At 48.1% G+C, this 22,360-nt stretch overlaps 1 protein-coding gene and 1 long non-coding RNA gene across 2 annotated transcripts in view; one reads left to right on the top strand and one right to left on the bottom strand.

Moving 5' to 3' along the window:
- Cmtm7 (CKLF like MARVEL transmembrane domain containing 7) overlaps window positions 1-21,991 on the bottom strand; it is a 38,000-nt gene extending 16,009 nt beyond the window's left edge. Inside the window, exon 1 of the mRNA XM_048348615.1 lies at window positions 21,783-21,991. Coding sequence (XP_048204572.1) covers window positions 21,783-21,923 — 141 coding nt within the window. The 5' untranslated portion in view covers window positions 21,924-21,991. The remainder of the gene's footprint in view (window positions 1-21,782) is intronic.
- On the top strand, window positions 9,738-10,370 carry LOC125353140. Its single transcript, XR_007211276.1, has 2 exons — window positions 9,738-9,967; window positions 10,044-10,370. It is a non-coding gene; the product is annotated as an uncharacterized LOC125353140 (long non-coding RNA).
- Window positions 21,992-22,360: the final 369 nt, after the last annotated feature.

Genomic DNA, 22,360 nt, shown 5'->3' with positions numbered 1-22,360 from the left:
AAGGGCACAGAAAACCAAATGGGTAATAACAAATTCACACTTTTCTACAACAACAAACAGGAAAAGAAAAATTTTAAAGCAAAATGATTTTTTCTTTTTTTATATGAAATACAAGTTATTCTCTAACTTTGACTAAAATAAAACTGAATAAATGAACGTTGCCCATCAGAGGGGCTCATTTGTGACCCATGTGCACAAAACCTAGTCACAGGAATAAAATGCATCTCATAGTATTCTCATCATAAAAAGTAAACTTACACACAAGGACATAAAAATTCACAAGTATTCATTTGGGCGAATTAGGCTCTCCATTAGTTAGGTAGGTTATAAGGGTTGAAAACCCATATGATGGCCTATAGAAAACTAGGATTGCTCCCCTGATTTTTGTTGTTATTGTTGGTAGTGGGGCTTGAACTCTGGGCCTGGGCGCTGTCCCTGAGCAATTCAGCTCAAGGCTAGTGCTCTACCACTTTGAGGCACAGTGCCACTCCTGGTTTTCTGGTGGTTAACTGGAGAAAGAGTCTCATGGACTTTCCTGTCTGGGCTGGCTTTGAACCGCAATCCTCAGATCTCAGCCTCCTGAGCAGCTAGGATTACAGGTGTGAACTGTTGTAGAACTGATTCCATCTTGATTACGAAAACATGGTAGGAAATGTTGGGGGGAATAGAGCAGACTCCATCTTGATTATTAGGTCAACCAGACCCCAAAATTCTGCTTTGGTAAATGGCTTGCTTAACTTATTTGCTCTACCCCCTGCGTCAACTTCCTACATCTATGCCACGCCTGCTTCACTTGTTGTTTGCTGTACCCCTGCGTCAAGCCCCTACATCTATGCTACAGTTTTACACTTATAAACCCCAAGTTGAGGACTGCTCAGGGTCACGGTGGCAGCTCCTGAGTCTGCACTGTGTCCCTGGCTGGTCAGCCCACTTTTCACTGTGGCAGTTTCAGCTCCCGAGTCTGTGCTGCGTCCCTGGCCGGTCAGTTCACTTTTTGCTTCCCCAATAAATCCATCTTTTTGCTTGAGACTGTCTCTGAGTGGTGGACTCTTGGAGGGACGGGGACTCCCCTCCCTTGAGCCCGGTAACATTTCTAACCCTGTAACAAGAGCCATTGGTCCCACGCATTTTTTTTTTCCAGTCCTGGAGCTTGAACTCAGGGCCTGAGCACTGTCCCTGGCTTCCTTTTGCTCAAGGCTAGCACTCTACCACTTGAGCCACAGCACCACTTCTGGCTTTTTCTATATATGTGGTGCTGAGGAATCTAACCCAGGGCTTTGTGCTGTGCATGCTAGGCAAGCACTCTACCACTAGGCCACATTCCCAGCTCCCACGCATATTTAAAGGAGAAAAACAGGGGCTGGGAATATGGCCTAGTGGTAAAGTGCTCACCCTGTATACATGAAGCCCTGGGTTCCATTCCTCAGCACCACATATCTAGAAAAAGCCAGAAGTGTTGCTGTGGCTCAAGTGGTAGAGTGCTAGCCTTGAGCAAAAGGAAGCCAGGGACAGTGCTCAGGCCCTGAGTTCAAGCCAAAGACTGGCAAGAAAAAAACCAAATAAATATAGGAGAAAAACATATTTGACTTGAAGAAACACCAGATTTGTTTTGTTTTGTTGGTGGTACTAAGGGCAGAAAGTGCTTAACCACTTCAGCCTCTTCTTCCTCACCTTCCACATTTTAATGTTGAGATTGGGATGTAATTGACAATAGATGGGCTCTTCCTCCAACACCCGGGTTATATAATCAATGTGAATGTGTGTGTACACACATGTGTACGTGCACAGGCACATGCACAAACACACACACATATACACAGTTTGGCTGGAAATGAGAGGAAATACCTCAACTTACAAGTAGAGAAAACAGGGGCTGGGAATATGGCCTAGTGGCAAGAGTGCTTGCCTCCTACACATGAAGCTCTCGGTTCGATTCCCCACCACCACATATATGGAAAACGGCCAGAAGGGGCGCTGTGGCTTAGGTGGCAGAGTGCTAGCCTTGAGCAGGAAGAAGCCAGGGACAGTGCTCAGGCCCTGAGTCCAAGGCCCAGGACTGGCAAAAAAAAAAAAAAAAAAAAGGTAGAGAAAACAGACATTAAATGCCCTTTTTCTTTAAGTATGTTCTGATTCTAAGACCTAGAGAACTGGATGGACTCAGGCAAGTCCTTTATATGGGAATAGGGTGTTACTGGGAACAGGAGCTAATAAATGGCTCCAGAGGTTCCCTAATGAGGTGATTAAACCATAACTGTGATTCTAGCAGAGGTCCCAGCAATGAGGGAGGCAGAGAGGAAAGAGGAAAAATCCGTTTGAGGCCATTCTAGGGGAAAACTCAAGACTCTATCCTTCCCTAACACAAAAAATAAGGCTAGAGGTATTGCTCAAATAGTAGATCATGCTGGGCACGCTCATGCTTATAATCCCAGCTACTCAGGAGGTTGAGATCTGAGGATCACAGTTCAAAGCCAGCCTGTGAGTCTATGACTCATCTCCAATTAACCACCAGAAAACTGGAAGTGGCACTGTGGCTCAAAGTGGTAGAGTACTAGCCTTGAGATGAAGAGCTCAAGGACATCACCCAGGCCCAGAATTCAAGCCCTACAGCTGACAACAATGAAAAGATAGTAGAGCACCTGCTTAGCTAGTACAAGACCCTGAATTCAATGCTCAGTGTTGCACCCCCCCCAAAAAATTTTAATCCACAAAAACAACAACCCCTTAAACAAGACTGCACATAATAGCTCAAACTTGTAATCTTAGCTACTTAAGGAGCTAAGATCTGGAGGACTGTGGCTCAAGGCCAGCCTGGGCAAAACGTTTTTGAGATTCAACCAATAGTTGCATGTGGTGGTATGTGTCAGTCATTGCAGGGATGCAGGGAAGCAGAAATAGCAGGATTATAGTTAGACTGGCCTGGGCATAATGCAAAACCCTATTCTTGAAAATAACCAAAGCAAAAAGAGCTGAAGGCATGGCTCAAGTGGTAATTCTGTTGCCTAGCAAGGGCAAGGCTCTGAGTTCAAACTCCAGTACTAAGAAAACAAAAAACAAAAACAAGGGGCTGGGAATGTGGCTTATTGGTAGAGTGCTTGCCTCGTATACATGAAGCCCTGGGTTTGATTCCTCAGTACCATATAAACAGAAAAATACAGAAGTGGTACTGTGGCTCAAGTGGTAGAGTGCTAGCCTTGAGCAAAGGAAGCTCAGGGACAGTGCTCAGGCCCTGAGCTCAAGCCCTAAGACTGGCAAAAAAAAAGTGATGGTTCCCCAATGAACCTTCTGGACTGGCAGGGGCGAGCAGGATCCACAGTGCATGCTACGATGCAAGCTTTCCCATAAGGTGCCTGGAATTATGCTAACAACCATCAGTAATTCTTTTCAGGAATGGTTACTATTTAATAGGTACTTTCCATATGCCAGGTGTAAGGGTGTTGAATGATTACACAGCACTTGTCTTTCCTTCATTCTATAGATGAGGAGACTGAGGCAGGGAGGCATGGCCCAAGGCTCCTGGGCTGCCCACCACACGCAGGCCAAGTCTGCTTCTGGCCTTCTGTACCCTGGGTACTGCTTCCTGCCTTGTTTGTAGTCAAGGCATGGGATGTGGGCAGACCAGAAAAGCCAGAGTCAGAAAACTCCTGGGAGCTCAAACCAATTTTCTGCAGCCATAAATTCTAGTTCCCTGGGCATCAGTAGGAGGCCGATGGCACTGTGGCTGTGTTTTCCAAAACTGCCACAGTGGCATTCTTTCTCTCTTATGTTGGGATTGAAGTGGGGCCTAGTAGGGATTGAAGTAGGGCCTCAGGTTCTTGCTTAGCTTTTTGCCCTTCTACTTGAGCCACAGGCTCTACTTCTGGCTTCTTGCTGGTTAATGGAGATAAGAGCCTCACGGACTTTCTTGCCTGAGCTGGCTTTGAACTACTATCCTCAGATCTCAGCCTCCTGAACTGCTAGGATTACAGGTACCAGATCACAGCCACTGGTGCTGGACATGTATAGTCTCTATGCTCTTGGAGAACCCTGTGGTTCCCCATGGGGGTGACCAAATCCATTTCACCTCTCTTTGAACCTGAAAAACCTGCAGTGGTATGTGCTAGAAGTGAAAAGGCATGACTTGCAAAGCTGGGTCAGACGTGGAGATACAAGTTCCTTCTGTTCCTCTCTCTCAGGTCACTTCCCCTGGGAACCCTGTCACTGTGTGAAGAGGAGGTTTATACTGCTGGCCGAGGCTCACCAAAGGTTCTGGCAGCAGTTCTGGCTATGGCCTAGTCAACATCACTAATATAGGTAACAGTGAAGCACAGAGGATACTAGACTCTGCTGTCATACCTACCCACCATGGCCCTGGAGCCTGGGCCTGTGGCACAGAGATGACCTGTGGCCCCTGATCCAATCTCCTAATCTGTTGCACGATGACGTAAATACATAGTGATTTTACAACCACTAAATTGTGCGGTGATCTGCCTGTTTTGAAAGTAACATATGAATTGTTCACAGTTTGGTTTGCTTTTCTCTCTCTCTCTCTCTCTCTCTCTCTCTCTCTCTCTCTCTCTCTCTCTCTCTCTCTCATAGTGCTCTACCACTCTGAGATATAGCTCTACTTCCAGTTTTCTGGTGGTTAATTGGAGATAAGAATCTCACTGACTTTCTTGCCCAGGCTGGCTTTGAACCTCAATCCTCAGATCTCAGCCTCTTGAGTAGCTATGACTACAGGTGTGAGCCACCAGTGCCTGGTTTCCTTCAAGGTTTTGTGTTTTGGTTCTTGGCACAGTCAATGGAGATCAGCCCACCGGCAGTGGTGGCCCTGTGCCTGGGTCTCTTAAAAAGGTCCCTCAGCAGACACTCCTGGGGCCAGCCTGGCTACACGAGCTTCTGAGACATTGCTGAGTATGAGATGCAAACCACAGAGGTGGAATGTGTGAGGATGACTCGCTAACCCCCCACTGTCAAACCACATGCCTGCTGGATGCTGGTCCTGAACTACTTGCTGACTATGGGCTGTGTGGGGCCAGCACTGTGAGGCTAGGACCAAGCTCTGTGTATACAAAAGTGCTGAGCTAGGCATTGGCGACTCACATCTGTCACCCTAGCTTCTCAGCAGTCTGAGATCTGAGGATCACAGCTTGAAGCCAGCCTGGGTAGAAAAGTTCCTGAGACTATTCATCTCCAAGTAACCAGCCAACGTTAGAAGTGAAGCTGTGGCTCATAGTGGTGGAGTCTCAGCCAAGTGAGAGCTCCAGTCCTGGCACAAAATTAGACCAAAACAAACAAACAAAACATGCTAGTGGCAGCTTCTGAAGACCTGCAGCCAGGAGGGCTGCTTCCATCCCATACCCACATAAGCTTTCCATGTTCCATTTGCCCAAAGGCTCCTACTACCAAACAGACCTCCACACCAACTATCACCTAGTTGAGGCAGGCTCTCTGAAGCTGAGTGCTCCCACTACCAAACAGACTGCCACACCAACTGTCACCCGGTTAAGGCAGGCTCTCTGAAGCCTGACTGTGCACGTCTTCCTCTCTTTTCTACCCATGTGACCAGCTTGCTGGACCCAGAAGGCTGAAAGACATGTAGACAATATGGTTTCACTAATTACCCTGACTAAAGCCAGTCCAGGGCAGATGACCGCAGCTACCAGAGACACGCGACAAGCCAGCCCTTACCTGAGCAATTTCATGTGAGTAGTAAACATGTACTATGCCAGATAGGTTTTATATTTGTTATGCAGCAAAAGCTGACTGCTATATCTGTTTTTGGAATTTCCTTGGCTTCCTGGCCAAGGAAAATCCTAGTTTCCTTCTTCCTTCCCTTCCTTCCTTACTCCTTCCTTCTCTCTTTCTTCCTTTCTTTTTATTTTTGGCAGTACTAGGGACTGAATTCAGGGCTTCAAGTACTCTACTTCCTGAGATGCCCTCCTAGCTCTCCTACCTTTAGTTTGTTTTTTATTTTTTGGACAGACTCCTGAACTTCTGCCTGGCAGGCCTTGGGCTACAATCCTCCTACCCGTTTCCCAAGTAACTGGCATTATAGGCATAAGTCACCATGCCAGACCACAATCCTAATTTTGAAAAAGGAAACAAGAATACAGTTATCTGATAACTACTTTTCAAGTGCCAACCACACATGCAGCCTTGTGCCTGTTGCCAGGGTTACCAATGAGCCAGGAGGACACTTTTACAGTGTGGTCCTTTGCAACAATGACAAGCATTTGGAGGCCAGTCGGTCACTGCAGGAGGCCTGGCAGCCAGCCCTGGGCACAAGCCAGAAGCAAGTGGTGGCTGAGTTCTGCAATGTGGCTGCAGGATGCTCTGATTAAAAACTGAAACAGCCAGTGCCAGACAAGAGCTAGCTGGGAGGAAGAGATGAGTAAAACAAAAACAACAACTCCAGTCCATCAAAACCGTGAGTGTAGGGAAGGGTGGCAGCATGTCATCATGGAAAGTCACTGCTATTCAGGAGTGAATTCACCATGAGGGACCTTGTGAGGACTGGGCAATGGAGCCTGAGAGCCACCAAAGGCCATCGGAACATGTGGAGCTGCCAAGGCCAAGATCCAAAGTCCTTTAACAAACATAATTACCTAAGGGCTTCCGTTCCACAATTACCTGCGGCCTCAGTTTCCCCACCATTTGAATAGAGGCAATAATAAAACCACATGTGCCAGGCGCCAGTGGTTCGTGCTTCTAGTCCTAGCTACTCAGGAGGTTAAGATCCGAGGATCACAGTTTGAAAACAGTCCAGGCAGGAAAGTCCATGAGACATTTACTTCCAATGAAGCAACAAAAAAGCTGGAAGTGGAGCTGTGGCTCTGTGGTAGAGCATTAGCCTTGAGCAAAGAAGCTAAAAGACAGTACTCAGACACTGAGTTCAAGCCCCAGAACCTGCACCCCAAAAAAGGAACAAATAAAACCACATGTGTTAAGGTAAGGGAGCTGATGTGGGTACCACCCAGTGCTGCTGTAGGAAATTGACAAATACCCCTCATTAGAGCTCCCCCAGATCGCATGTCCATGACACTTCCTCTGTGTAGGTGTCATCTCATCTGTCTGGATGTTCCCAATGGCTTCATTCCTGCAGGCCTTTAGCAATCTGTTCCCCCTCTTCCACGGTCTAGTTTTTTGGTCATGGGACTTGAACTCAGGGCCTGGGTCCTGTCCCTGAGCTCTTTTGCTTAAGGCCAGTGCTCTGCCACTTTGAGCCACAGAGCCATTTCCAGTTTTCTGGTGGTTAATGGAGATGAGAGCTCCTAGCTCCAGCTCCTGCAGTCTAGCTACTGAGAGGCAGCTCCCAAGGGCCCTCACAGGGGGAGCAGGAAGCCTGCAGGTGACCTCTTCAGGTAAGGGAGATGGGGGTGGAGCCTGGACATTTTATCCCTCTTCTTTCTCTTCCAGATCACAAGCTGTGTTGTCACCTGTGGCTCTGGCCACCAGAAGCATGTGGGAAGGCAGGCATTGAATGTGTGTTTGGGGAGGAGAGTTCCTCCCTCCCTCTGTCCTGGTGAGTCATCTATAAACAAAGGCCTCCCTTCAGAAAGTTCTCCATTCCCTTGGCCTCACCTATTAAAAATAACCTGAGAAGACAGAACCAGATCTAACAGCTCCCCCACATGGCCCTTCCCGGGTCACTCTGAGGCCTCCTTGCCATTGTCAAACTATCAGAGAGACAAAGAGGCTTTTCAGTCCCTTTGGGCTGGCCTGGCCCCGGCCTGGCCTGGGTGCCTGTGGAGGAAGCAGGGAGGCCACAAAGAGCCTAAACAAATGTCTGCTCAACAGTGCCTCCACTCATTCACCTGCCACAGGAGACCTGGGCCACTCAGGTGAGCCAAACAAACTGTCTGTCCTCTGAGGGCCCCAGGAGGGCCTGGAAGTCCCTAGGCCCTCAGTGATACCAGGCAATGGCAGATAAACTTGATTCTGGCTACTGATGTAAATTTCTCTTCCTAAATCCTGTTTCAGAGCTGTGTGCTTGTGGCTCAAGCCTATAGTCCTAGCTACTCTGGAGACTGAGATCTGAGGATCACAGTTTGCAGTCAGACCTGGCAGGAAAGTCTTGTGTCCAATTAATCACTAAAAAGCTGGAAGTGGATGTGTGGCTTGTGTGGGATGTGTGGCCTTGAGTGAAAAAGCTAAGGGACAGTATGCCTGAGCCCTGAGTTCAAGCTTCAGTACCAGCTCGCTCTCCCTCTCCCTCTCTCTCATACAGGGACTTAGGCTAGACACTGGTGATTAATGCCTATAACTGTAGCTATTCAGGAGGCAGATATTTGAGGACCGAAGATCAAGGACAGCCTAGGCAGACAAGTCCATATCTTCAATTAACCAGCAAAGAGCTAGAAATGGAAGTGTGGCTCTAGCAGTAGAACAGGAACCGTGAGTGGGGAAAAATAAAACAAAACAAAACACATTAGTGGATAAGACCTTTAGATAAGATACAGTAAGCACTGATGTCATTAATTCCTCATCTGGGTAGCTATATGCAGTCACATGAGAGTGTTCCTCTTAGAAAATGCACCTAGAGCTGGGCACTTGTAATCCTAGCTACTCAGCGTTTGAAGCCAGACGGAGCAGGAAAGCCCATGAGACTCTTATTTCCATTAGCCACCAAAAAAAAAAAATAAAAAAAAAATAAAAAGGCTAGAAATGGTGCTGAATCAAGTGGTCGAGTGCTAGTCTTAAGCAAAAGTCCCAGGCCCTGAGTTCAGCTTCTAGTGGATGCCCTGGCACATCAGGGCACATGACTACAATGCTTGCCTCCCCTTCACATCAACATCACACCCTCCTCTTCTGAATCTGTCTCATAAGAACACTTGTCATTGGATTTAGGGCTCACTGAAATAATGCAAGATGATCCCTTCATTTCAACAATCATAACTCATGCCAGGAGTGGTAGTGAATGCCTGTGATCCTACCTACATGGGAAACAGAGATAGAAGAACCATAGAGTCTGGACAAAAATATTAGGCAGACTCTATCTCAAAAAACAAGCCAATTGGCTGGGAATGTGGCTGAGTGGTAGAGTGCTTGCCTAGCACGCATGAAGCCTTTGGTTCGATTCCTCAGTACCACATAAACAGAAAAAGTCAGAAGCGGTGCTGTGGCTCAAGTGATAGAGTGCTAGCCTTGAGCAAAAAGAAGCCAGGGACAGTGCTCAGGCCCTGAGTCCAAACCCCAGGGCTGGCAAAAACAAACAAACAAAACAACAACAACAACAAAAAAAAAAACAAGCCAATGGGCTGAGAATGTGTCTTAGTGGTAGAGTGCTTGCTTAGCATGCATGGAGCTCTGGGTTCAATTCCTCAGAACCACATACACAGAAAAGGCTAGAAGTAGTGCTGTGGCTCAAGTGGTAGAACATTAGCCTTGAACAAAAGAAGCCAGGGACAGTGCCCAGGCCCAGAGTTCAAGTCCCAAGTTCAAAACTGGCAAAAAAGAAAAAAGAGAAAATTCTAAGGTAGGCACCGGCGGCTTATACCTGTAATCCTACCTATTTAGGAGGCTGAGATCCGAGGATCTTGGTTTGACGCCAGCCCAATGGAAAAGTCTGTGAGATTCCTATCTCCAATTAACATTAGAAAACTGGAAGTGGCACTGTGGCTCAAAATGGTAGAGCAATAGCCTTGATTCAAAGAGCTCAGGGACAGTGTCTAGGCCCCAGGTTCAAGTTCCAGGACTGACAAAACAACAACAAGCCACGTATGGTGGTGCACTCCTTTAAGTAGTATTAGAGAGGCAGAACTCAATCTGAAGCCAGTGGTGGAAAAACTTAAGACTCTATCTGAGAAATTAAAGCACAAAGGTCTAAGGCATGGCTCCAGTGGTATATGTTTGATCCGCAAGCATGAGGCCCTGAGTTCAAAAATCCCAGTGCTTAAAATAAATAAAGCCCTGCACTTAATTACATGTGAGAAGACTTTGTTTCCAAATAATATAGCATTCACAGGTTCCAAGATTAGGGTGTGGATATGTATGTATGTATATATGTATATATGTGTGTGTGTGTATATATATATATATATATATATATATATATATATATATAGTGGGGGAAGCACCACTTAATCCACCATATTTGAAAAGTAACTTTCACTGCTTATCCACAGTAAGACAATGTTATGTTAAACAGCAATCACATCTCAACACAGGATTGACGTCACCATCTTTGGTGACAGTGGACCAGCTGCCCACCCAATGTGGCAGCCTGAGAATAAGATCTGTTGCTCAGTATTGTAACACCAAGGCCACAGGAGATCAAAGGGTCTGTGTCTCTTGTTACCTATAGCAGTTGATGTTAAGAAGGTCCCCATGCTGGAAGCCAAATATCTGCTTTCCAAGAAATTTTCATCTGTAGCTATGATCTTAGAATCTTTTTTTTTTTTTTTTTTTTTTTTGCCAGTCTTGGGGTTTGGACTCAGGGCCTGGGCACTGTCCCTGGCTTCTTTTTGCTCAAGGCTAGCACTTGAGCCACAGCACCACTTATGGCCATTTTCTATATATGTGGTGCTGAGGAATCGAACCCAGAGCTTCATGTATACAAGGCAAGCACTCTTGCCACTAGGCCATATTCCCAGCCCCTGATCTTAGAATCTTTAAAGAACATAAAAACAAGGTGGTTAAGTTCTTCTATAATCAGGTCAGTGCTTGCAATTCTCCTGCAAAAAAAGGCTGCAGCAATAATTTTGCTGCCTATTGATTTTTACTTTTCACTCAGTAAACATTGATTTTTCTCTCTTCCAGCTCTCTTGTCAATTAGAGTTGTAAACAAAAACAACACAGGACAATCCTGTGAGGCAGGCTGCCTATTCATTAGATGCAGAAGGCTGGGAGGATGATGGAGGAGAACAGATAAACCTGGCCTGCAGGGAGGAGCAGGGCACATAGTTCTGTTTGTCCATAAAGAGCCTCAGCTTAGAGCCTCAGCAGAGATCAGAAACACAGAGGGCAACAGGGCAGGCTATCTGTGGGAGAACATGCTTATAATCCCAGACAAAAGTATGAGACTTGGAAAAACTAAAAACCAAAAGGACTGGTTCAAGTGGTAGAGCTACTCAGATTCCCTGAGCTCTTTTATTTAAAAAACAAACAAACAAACAAACAAAAAACAGGTCAAGGCACCCCTACCCAGCTGCTAGGCTGATGTTGCTAACTCCTCTAACTTCTGCTAATGACTTCCCTTGGACCACTGGAGGAAATGGCCCAGACATCTTTGGGGGTTCATTACCCAACTCAGACTTGTAGCAAGGGAAGAGCCAATGGAAGCGCACCTTCCTTGCCTCTAAGGGCAATGGCTGTGGTGCTGCCCCTAGAACTCCCCCTAGAGTCAAGCTGATGATAGGTGTGCCTTTCTTTTGAGATGGACTGGATAAGCTGATAAACCAAAACCTGCAGGACTTCAAAAAAGGGGCAAGGGGCACAAAAGGGAAGGATCAAGATACACAGGAGGAGCAAGGACCAAAGAACAGAATAGTAATAAAGAAGGTGATCTGGGAATTTATGGCCTAGGGGTAGAGTGCTTGCCTAGCATGCATGAAGTCCTGAGTTCCATTCCTCAGTACCACACAAGCAGAAAAAGTCTGAAGGGGGGCTGTGGCTCAAGTGGTAGTGTACTAGAGCAAAAGAAGCTCAGGACAGTGCCCAGGCCTTGAGTTCTGGAATCCGCTTGACATCAAATGGGGGGGCAGGAATTACAAAAGAAAGACTGAGGACTAAACTTTACAGGAAACAGAAAGGAGACACACCTATCAGAAAGCCATCTAATTCTCAATATATACATAGCTAGTACTATGTACTAAGGCTTCAACTTGTAGCCTGGGCCCTATCCCTTAGATTTTTTTTTTTAAAGATTTTTTTTCCTTTATTCTTTAAATGAGGTATAATCTGTTCTTTTTTTTTTTTTTTTACAGAACTGAGGTTTGAACTCAGGGCCTTGTGCTTGCTAAACAGGCATTCTACCTCCTGAGTCACTCCCCAAGCCTTCCCTTAGATTTTTTAAAACTTTATTTTTTTTCCAGTCCTGGGGCTTGAACTCAGGGCCTGGATGCTGTCCCTGAGCTTCGTTTGCTCAGGGATAGCACTCTACCACTTAAGCCACAGTGCCACAGTTCCTAGTAATTGGAAGTTAAGTGGCATCCTGAGCAATGGCTCTGTGTCAGAGATGGTGCTTGGAAGCCCCCTGGAGCCCTCTGGGCAGATCACAGGGGATGCACTGGATCAGGAAGCAGAGGGACTGGGAATGTAGCTTAGCAGTAGAGTGCTTGCCTAGCATGTATGAAGCCCTGGGTTTGATTCCTCTGCACCATATAAACAGGCAAAGCTGGAAGTGGCGCTGTGGCTCAAGTGGTAGAGTGTTAGCCTTGAGTAAAAAAGGAAGCCAGGGACAGTGCTTAGGCCCTGAGTTCAAGCCTCAGGACGGCAAATAAATAAATAAATAAATAAATAAATAAATAAATAAATAAATAAATAAAGAAAGAAAGAAGCAGAGAACACATGGCCCTAAAACCATAGGTCAGAGAGTGTCCATCAGATGCACAACACAAGCTGTGAGCCAAGAAAGCAGTTAACTATTGATTCCTTCTAGAAGCAGAGCAAGAGTCACTGACAGGCCTGGTTTCTTCATCCCTGCACAGGTCACAGACAGCCCGTGGGCGCTGCAAGGACAGGGAGTGCCTCTGCTCTCTTCTTCCTCTGGCATCCCAGGATTGCAGCTGCTGTCATGCCTAGAAAGGCCCATGCCCTGGGGCTGAGCTTTGCGCTGGCACTGGGACATGGGGGAAGCCCCTGGAGGACAGCGGGTCAGTAGCAGGAAGGGCTGAGATGCTCCTGCTTGAGCTAACAAGCCTGCCTATTTCATAGAGGCTGGGAGAAAATCCTGAAAGGAGCCAGGCCTGGACACACAAGCCTGTAACTTCCACACTAGGGAGGATGAAGAAGGAGGGCCAGATGTCCCGGCTCAGCCTAGGCTGCAGGAGGGGACTCTGCAGGCCTAGGGAATTTTCCAGAAGAACTGCTGTGACCATCAGCCTTCCCACTTTGTGGGGCTGTCCATCTGGCTATGATGCCCACCCCAGGTCCATCATAAGAAATCAACCATAAGGGAAGAAGCTTGAGACTATGGGCACTTGGCTGAGCGGGCTTCCGAACCCGTGAGCTGACATAGAGACATGGTGGTAGGTGCTGCTCAATGGAGAGAGCTGGAACTGGTGCCAGGGAGGCCACAAGAGCACCTTTTCCTACTAGATGAGAAACAGTGCAAATGCCAGCCACTGGGGCTGTTAGGTTCCGCACTGCAACCAGGAACAGCAACAAGCTGTGAGGAGCAGGAGCAGCACCTTGAGGGGAGGGCATCGAAAAGGAGAGGAGGGAAGGGAAAAGGAGAGGAGGGAAGGGAAGGGGCTGGGGGAAGAAAGGGAAGAGAGAGGAGAGAAGGGGAGAGGGAGGGAACAGGAAGAGGTGAAGGGGAAGAAGGAGGGGGAAGGGGGAGGGTAAACAGGAGAGGAAGTAAGGAAGGTGGTGGGGGCTTAGAGGAAGGGAGGAAAGTGGAGGAGAGGAAGGGAAGGGGCTAGAAGTAGAGGAGAGGGAGAGGGAGAGGAGAGAAGAGTGGTGGGGGAGCGGGAGGGTCGCAGGGGAGGACAGAAGAGGGGGAGGGGAGCTCCTGCCCCCAGCCTCAGGGGGCATCCCAGGCCTGGCTGAATTCTGAGGAGCTGGGGAGGTAGCACAGGCTGGGTGCTGGTGGCGCTAGGCTGGGGGAGCCCAGGCCGCAGTGAACACAGCCGGGCAGGAAACAGATGGGCGCTGAAGAGGAAGCCTGGGGGAGGCAGGGGAACATGGCCGCCCTGACACCCCCCAGAATGTGCAGAAATCACCGTCACCCACTCTCCATAAGGTCTCTGGGTATCATAAAATCTGTGCAGCCTCTCCGGGGACCTCCCTTCCCCTTCATCCAGCCCAGCCACCGGGAGGCCCCCAGGAATCAATCAGGTGCCCGCCCCAGCAGGGGGACGTAATCATCAGAGCACCCAAAGGCCGGGACTGACTTCTCACTTGTCTGTCATTGATTCTTCAACTTAAAATAGTATGACTCTTAGTGCCTGGAATTCCTGGGTGATTAAAGGACACCCCATAGTCCACACATTAAAAGTCTAGAAAGTTGCTTCATGCCAGCCACACCTTGAAAAGAGCTGAAATATTCCTCCCTTCCCCAATCTCCTCTGCAAAAAGTCAATACCATTTTTAAAATTTCATTTTACTTTTATTTAATTTAAATTTGTATCAGCATTAGGGCACACTTAAGGCTTTTGAATTAAGAATTAAGGGACTTCTTTCTTGCCATTATCCCCTAAACAATACAATAAAACAACTATGTGACATTCATATTGTATTAGGTATAATAAAAAACCTGGAAAGTTAGGGCACTGGTGGCTCATGCCTGTATTTCTAGCTACTCAGGAAGCTGAGATCTGAGGATCAGGTTCAGCCCATGCAGGAAAAATACAAGAGACTCTTATCTCCAATTAACCATCAGAAAACCAGAAATGGAGCTGTGGCTCAAAGCAGTAGAGCACTAGCCTTTGCGCAAAAGAAGTCTAGGGACAGCGCCCAGGCCCTGAGTTCAAGCCCCGCCCCCCCCCAAAAAAACAACAAAAAACCTGGGGATAACTTTAAATATAAAGGAGGAAGTAGGGAAGTGTAGTGCAAACACTAGAGTCTCAACATCAAATATTTACTGACCACAGGATATCCTAACAACCACAGGGTTCTTGGTTGCTTTCTCTACTGGGACAGAAGGAAAGGGTTGGTCTGTCTGTTCAGCCTGTTTCCTCAGGGCTCTAGCCCCCAGTAAGTACTTGGTAAACACTGGCCAAATCAATGAACTTGAGAGACACTTTAGGTATTCATCTCTGCTACTCCTGAACTACATTCTAAAGCTTCTTTATATCTCAGCTTTGTAAAGGCCCCTCAGAAAGCCTGTCTCCCATTGATTCTACATTACACCAGCCTACCACACACTTAAGAGCATATGATAAAATATGCTGGATCATACTTGATATAATGTAAATATTACATACACTAAGATGCTCAATAAATGAGGTGAAGCCAATGTCAAATGTCTGAGGTGGGAAGACTATACATTGTGTTCTACAAAGAAACAACAAACATCCAAGATGACAGAATATTGCTTCTGATCATTATGCACTGTTTGCATGTACTGAACTATCACTTTTATGAGTTTTGTTGTTGGTGGTGGTGGTTGTGGGACTTGAACTCAGGGTCTGGGCGCTGTCCCTGAGATTTTTTTCACAAAAGGCCAGCATTCTACCACTTTGAGCCATAGTGTTATAGTGGTTTTCTGGTAGTTAATTGGAGAGAAGAGTCTCATGGGCTTTCTTGGCTTTGAACCATGCTCCTTGGATCTCAGCCTCCTAAGTAGCTACTGGTGCCTGGCCAATTATCAGATTTTTTTTTTTTTTTACATGGAAGTAGTTCAAGTAGTAGAGTACCAGCCTTGAGTGAAAAAGCCAAAGGAGAGCACAAGACCCTGAGTTCAAGCCTCATTACTGAGATGCACAAAAAAATTCAGTGGGGCACAGGTGGCTCATGTCTGTAATCCTAGTTACTCAGAAAGCTGAGATCTGAGGATCAAGATTTAAAGCCAGCCTGGAAAGGAAAGTTGGTAAGACTCTTATCTCCAATTAACCACCAAAAACTGGCAGTAGAGCTATGGCTTAAATGGTGAGGGCTAGTCTTGAGGAAAAAAGCTCAGAGACAGTGACTAAGCCCTGAGTACAAGCCTCAAGACAAGCAAAAATTAAAAAAAAAAATCCCAATCTTGGCACCACTGACTCACAACTATAATCCTAGTTTCTCAGGAGGCTGAAATCTGAGGATTGTGGATGGAAGCCAGCCTAGGCAGAAGAGTCCTTAAGACTCCAGTTAGTCAACAAAAAGCCCGAAGGGACAGTATGGTTGAAGTGGGAGAGTTCCAGCCTTGTGTAAAAACTCCAGGTCCTGAGTCCAAGCCCCAGTACCTGCACACACACAAAAATCTACCCCAACATTGCCTTGGTTCTTGCTTCATCTTCTTCCTGCCCATCATCTCCAAATATATCCAAACATGAGATGACCAGTGGACTCTGGCTCATTGTGAAGATTCACCTCTCCTCCTCCCCCCTAGTGGGGCCTGATCTCAGATTTTGATCTTTCTGCTCATGAAAGTGTGGTCATGGTCAACGGCTTCTGCTAATGCTGAGATGATTCGCGAATGTCTGCTGAACGAGCAAGTGGGTGAGGACATGGAGGCCACAAGCCACATCCTGCAGCTCCTTGCCACTCAGCAAGGGTGTGTGGACCTTCACTGGACCCGGGCATCCCTTCCACTAGGGCCCTTTAAGCACCTAGGGGATGCCAAATGGGCTCTCTGGTGCATACTCTGTAGTTGCTCCCCCATATCCTGTGGCTACATGCACAGCACCTTACCCCACAAACTCTTCTCTAAAACTGTCTTTAGAGCTACTACCTCTTCATTGTCTCTGCAATCTTTTGTTTGTTTGTTTGTTTGTTGTGGTCAGTCTGGGCAGAACTCAGAGCCTGGGCACTTTCACTGAGCTCCTGCACTCAAGGCTAGTGCTCTACCACTTAGGGCCACAGCAACACTTCTGGTTTTCTGGTTACTTGGAGATAAGAATCTCCTGGACTTTCCTGCCCCAGCTGGCTTTGAACCACGCTCCTTAGATCTCAGCCTCCTGAGTAGCTAGGATTATAGGCGAGAATCACTGGCTCACCAGCTCTATAACTTTTTCTTAGCCTTCTCCCTCCCTCTCTTTTCTTTATCTTTTTTTTACAAATTTAATGAATTTTATTTTAAAGTGACATTTCATACAATGTTCTTTGATTATATTCACTCCATTGCTTTTATTCCACCCCTCCCACCTTTATTATCTATGTCTACTTGTATCTAAACCTATTTTTAGTGGCTAACTGCAACATAATTCACATACCTACAAAATGCACTTAAAGTGAAAAGTTTATTGGTTTTTCAACATATTTGCAGAGTGGTACAATCAGTTTTTAAACATTTTTCATCATCCCCTCCCCAAATCCCAAACTCATTGGAAGTCACTTCCTATGTCCTACCACTGCCACCCCCCAGTACTAAACAATGAATAATTTACTTCTACTTAAACTTTTGTATAAGTAGTAGTAGTAAACTTTTGTATAATGTATGGTCTTTTTTGACTGGCTGCTTTCACTGAGCAGTTTTTTTAGGCTCATCCACACAGATGCATGTATCCGACCTTCATTCCCTACTTTTCTTTGGCTGTGTAATATTCCACTGAGAACAGCAACTTTTGTGGTCATTTATTCATTATCCTTGGCAGGTGCTGGTGTTGCTCTCTCTCTGGTTATGCTATGCATATGTGTGAACACTCAAGGTTCCTGAGGACAGAGAGCACTTCAGAGTGGAAGTGCAGAGTCATACGGTAACTTTTGTGTTATTGCCAAATATATTCCCAAAGTGACCACACCATTCTATAGTCTCATTCTACACCTGGAATTTCTTCACATCTTCTGTCTCCTACCACTTTGTGGTTTGGAGTTATCTCATTGTGGCTTCAATTTCCCTGCATCAGTTAACCAGGCCCTGAATTCAAGCTCAAGTACCATCTTTCACACACACACACACACACACACACACACACACACACACCACAGAAACACATAGTGAGATGACACATACATAACATATAGTATACAATTCCTTGCACATTACTGAAAATAACTAGGGTTCAAATAATAGCTTTAAAAAAATTTTTTTTTTTTTGGTGGTGGTAGTGGTCCTAGAGCTTGAACTCAGGGCCGGGGCACTGTCCCTGAAGCCTTTTTTGCTCAAGGCCAGCATCCTACCACTAGAGCCATGGCTCTACTTCTGGCTTTTGGGTAATTACTTGGAGATAAGAGTATCACATTTTTGCCATGTCTCCTGTCTCCTGACTCTCCTCAGGTCACCATGGCGTCCCTCTTCAGCTCTCCATTAAGCTTGATCTGGTTTGTTCAGATTGTTTATTTATTGCTCTTTATTTACTTCCCTTGTGGCTCAGTTTCAAACAGTATTAAGTGTATTCAAGGTTGTAAGTTTTGAGGGACATGTATCTGCTTGCAGTAACCAGCTTTCTAATAAAGACTGCCAATTTGACCTCTCAAAAAAAAAAGAAAAAAAGGGGGGGGGCTGGGAATGTGGCTTAGTGGTAGAGTGCTTGCCTAGCATGCATGAAGCCCTGGGTTCAATTCCTCAGCACAGCATAAATAGAAAAAGCCAGAAGTGGCACTGTGGTTCAAGTGGTAAGAGTGTTAGCCTTGAGCAAAAAGAAGTCAGGGACAGTGCCCAGGCCCTAAGTCCCAAGCTCCAGCACAAAAAAGAAAAGAAAAGAAAAGAAAAAAGTCTCACAGATTTTCTTGCCTGGGGCTTGCTTTGAATGGAGATCCTCAAATTTCTGCCTCCTGAGTAGCTAGGATTACAGGTGTGAGTCACTATACCTGGCTAGAGGCTTCTTTTTTTCCCTCCCCTTAGGTCTTGGGGCTTCAACTCAGGACTTCCATGCTGTTCCTGAGCTCTTTTGTTCAAGGTTTGCACTCTACCACTTTGAGTCACAGCTCCATTTCCTGTTTTTGAGTGGTTAATTGGAGATGAGAGTCTCCCAGGCTTTCCTCCTCTTGCTGGCTTTGAAGTGTGATCCTCAGAACTCAGCCACCAGAGTAGCTACCACCACCAACACCTGGCTTACAGCTCCTTTTTCTATTTTTTTTCAAGGTCTTTAGTTTCTAGTCTGTGTTTCTAGTCTAATAAAGAAGATGCAGGAAGGCTGGGAATGTGGCTTATTGCTTGAAGCCCTGGTTCAACTCCTCATTACCACATAAACAGAAAAAGCTGGAAGTGGGGCTGTGGCTCAAGTGGTAGAGTGCCAGCCTTGAACAAAAGAAGCTCAGGAACAATGTCCAGGCCACAAGTTTAAGCCCAGGACTGACAAAGAAAAAAAAAAAAGATGAAGGGAACTAAGGCCTTGTGGCCATGGGACTATAAGAATTCCACATAGAGGAATGACATGCCAGGTTCCAGAATGGATTCACAAGCTCACTTTCTTCCTATTTTCTCCCTTCTCATTTTTGGTAGACCCAGAGAAGGCCCAAGGCAAAGAAGCTGTACTCCAAATGCTATAATAATAATATAGTTTTTTGGCCAGGAGTGTACTGAGGATTGACTCTCTTGTGCTCTACTGCTTGAGTCACACCTATTCCAGTCCTTTCTGCTCTGTCTTTTGTTTAAACATTGTTATTATAAAGATGATGTGCAGAGGGGCTACCATTACCTATTTCAGGTAAAAAGTGCCTTTCTCTTTGGACAATGTCACCGCTCCCCTCACTTCTCCCATGCTCTGGTTATTTTTGAGACAGGTCTTGTTTTTTTGTCCAGAGCTGGCCTGGGTTGGAGCCTCCTATTTAAGGTTCTCCAGCACAGCTGACATGACAGGCATGTTCCCCATGCTCCGATTCTTTGGATTCTTTGGTTGAGATAGGGACTCATGAGCCCTTTTTCTCTGGGCTGGCTTAAAACTGCCATCCTCCTGCTGTCAGCTCTCCAAGTAGCTAAGGGACAGATGTGAATCCCCATCATGCAGCTGTTGATTTTTCTTAAGGTCTGATGATCAGATCACAGTGAAAACACATGATGGGAAGTCCTGGACATAAGGGCCTGTATGCAGCAGGGACACCCACCATCAAAATGAGAGAGCTGCAGAAGGAACTTCCAAAGGCGGAACCACTTCCTTTCTCTGGGCTAAACAAGTGTTTTCTAGCAGCGAAGAGCAGAAGCTGGAGAGCGGAGAGCAGTAAGGAGGTGGGTAGGAGACGCAGACTGGCAGCTGGCAACGGTGTTGGCTGGCTAGGTTAGAATGTGAATGCTAGGCCCAGGAACTTCAGTCCCAGGGGGTCTGGTCACACTAGCTGGCGTTGCCAGGTGTCCTGCAGAGAACACAGAAAAAAATCCCTGTGTGGTTTGATTTTATTTTTCTTTTCTTTATTTTTTGCATTGGCTGGCTCTCTATCACTGAAGCCATGCCTCCAGCCCCCAGCACGGGTTATACAGTAATTGTTCACGTTTTCTTTCTCTTCTTTTGAATATCACACTTCATCACTGTCACCTACAACTGGCACAGGGGCCACATGAGGTTACAGCGAGTGGTGGAAGAGGGTGGGGAGGTGGAGGCTGGTGGCTTATGCCTGTAATCCTAGCTACTCAGGAGACTGAGATCTGAGGGTCAAGGTTCAAAGCCAGCCACTGCAGGAAACGGTGAGAGTCACAACTCCAATTAACCACCAAAAAGCTGGAAGTGTAGCTGTGGCTCAAGTGGTTGAGAACCAGCCTTGAATGAAAAAAAAAAAAAATAGCCAAGCAAGAGCCCAGGGCCTGAGCTCAAGCCCTAGTACCAGCACAGAACAAAAATAGAAACAAAATGAGAGGTGGAGGGCTTTAATCCCAAAATATCTTTGTTCCTCAGGCTCCTAAACCAGCACAAAGGCTTCTCATCACCACGAATTTCAAACCTTTGAGTTCCAAACCACAGACCAAAGACACTTTTCTTTCCCCAGCACTTGTCCACCAAAGGCTGGGCCAAGACGGAGGCATCTGATGCCAATCTCTGTCTACCAACTTCATGGCTTCCATTGCTGGGGAGTCTCTCTCACCCTGTCCATCTTGTGTGTGTATGTGAGAGAGACTATCCACTCTTTTTTTTTTTTCGCGCGTGTGTGTCTATCCACTATATTTCATTCATCAACCCTCTCGGGCTGAGCCCCATACCTGCCCTGCTCAATCCCACAGTTGCTAGCACCAGGCTCTTTTGTTCCTTGCTTGCGGCTGCAACACTTCCTTAACTCATGGCTCCTTTCTCAGCGGGAAAGGCCCTCCTGGCCCTCCGGCACCGCCCCCCTCATTCGCACTGGAAGGGCAGTGTGTGGGTTGCGGCCCCGCCGGCCCTCGGCGGGTCTCATGTCCCGGGAGGGCCTGCCACCGGTGCCCACCAGATACTGGGCTCTCCACAGCCCGCACCCCGCTGCCACTCCCCGCTCCACCCGTGGTGGCTGCAGTGAGTGGAGAAGCACGAAGAGCCCACGTTTCAAAACATCGTCCCAACGGAAAATTATGTCGAAACCCCATCACTGTCAAAGAAGTCACAGAACCAAAACCAAAATAGGAAGGGGGCCAGGCATGGAGGTGGAGCGAACAGGCATGGCGACTTCTGGCCCGGGGAGAGGCCTCGGTGCTGCGGCCGGAGGGGACCCCACTCGGCGGGGGGTTGGGGTGGTCTGCCAGCTGCCCCCGACAGCCCAGCCTTGCCTTCCGTGGAGATCATCTCCGGGAGTCCCCGCTTCCCCGCCCTCCCCTTCCTCCCGGAGCCTCCTGGCGGCCCGGGGAGCACCGCAAGCCGCGCACTGAGCGGGGAACACCGCGGGGGACCTCGGGGCTCTGACCCCGGCCACGGCCCCAGGTCGGGTCCGAGGAAGAAGAAGGAGACGGGAGGGGAAGCTCGTGTCTCAGCTTTCCTCTAGGGCGCTGGCTAGGCCCCGCAGGGCGGCGGCTGGAGCGACGCGGGACTCTGGGATTCCCTCCCCGACACCCATCCCGCGGCTTTCAGGACGGCGCTGGCTCGCTCGGCTCGGCCCGGCCGGGTCCCGCAGGGCGCCTACCCCATCCCGCTGCCCTCACTCCTCGATGGGCCCCGCGCCCTTACCATCTGCGCCACCTTCAGCGTGGCCCCCTGCGTGCGGGGGTACACGGGGTCCAGCAACCCCTCCGAGGTCTGCGGCCCAGATCCGGGCGCGCCGCCGCCACTGCTGCACGTGGTGCGGACGAGCCCCGCTCCGAGCGACATGCTGCGGCCCAGCCCGCCCGCCCGCCTCGGCCCTGGGACCCAGGGGCCAGAGGAGCTGGGGGCGGGCGGGCGGCGGGGCGGGGCCCGGACAGCTGTGGCGCGGGGCGGAGAAGCAGCGGCTGCGCCAGCCCTCGAGACCAGAGGCGCGGAAGTGGGGCTGGCACGAGAAGGGAAGCGGCCGCCTGGGGCTCGGGCTTCTCCGGAGTGGGCACGGCCGAGGCAGCTGGCCCGGGCCTCCTGGGACTCAGTGGGGGCGCGGCCGGAGGCGGGGCGGAGTCCTCAAGTGCAAGCTCGGGTCACGGACGGCACCACGCAGCACCCGTCGCTGCCCAGAGGCCTCGCGCGGGCCCCACTCAGCCACGCGCCCCGGCGTCGCCCCAGCCTGCCGTCCACCCAGCTCCCTCAGAGCGTTCTCCACGCGCGCCCTCCTCACCGCG

This window comes from Perognathus longimembris, chromosome 6 (assembly GCF_023159225.1).
Source record: "Perognathus longimembris pacificus isolate PPM17 chromosome 6, ASM2315922v1, whole genome shotgun sequence".
NCBI classification, from domain to species: domain Eukaryota; kingdom Metazoa; phylum Chordata; class Mammalia; order Rodentia; family Heteromyidae; genus Perognathus; species Perognathus longimembris.
The sequence above is the reverse complement of the archived record's forward strand: the minus strand, read 5'-3'. Positions and strand labels throughout refer to the sequence as shown.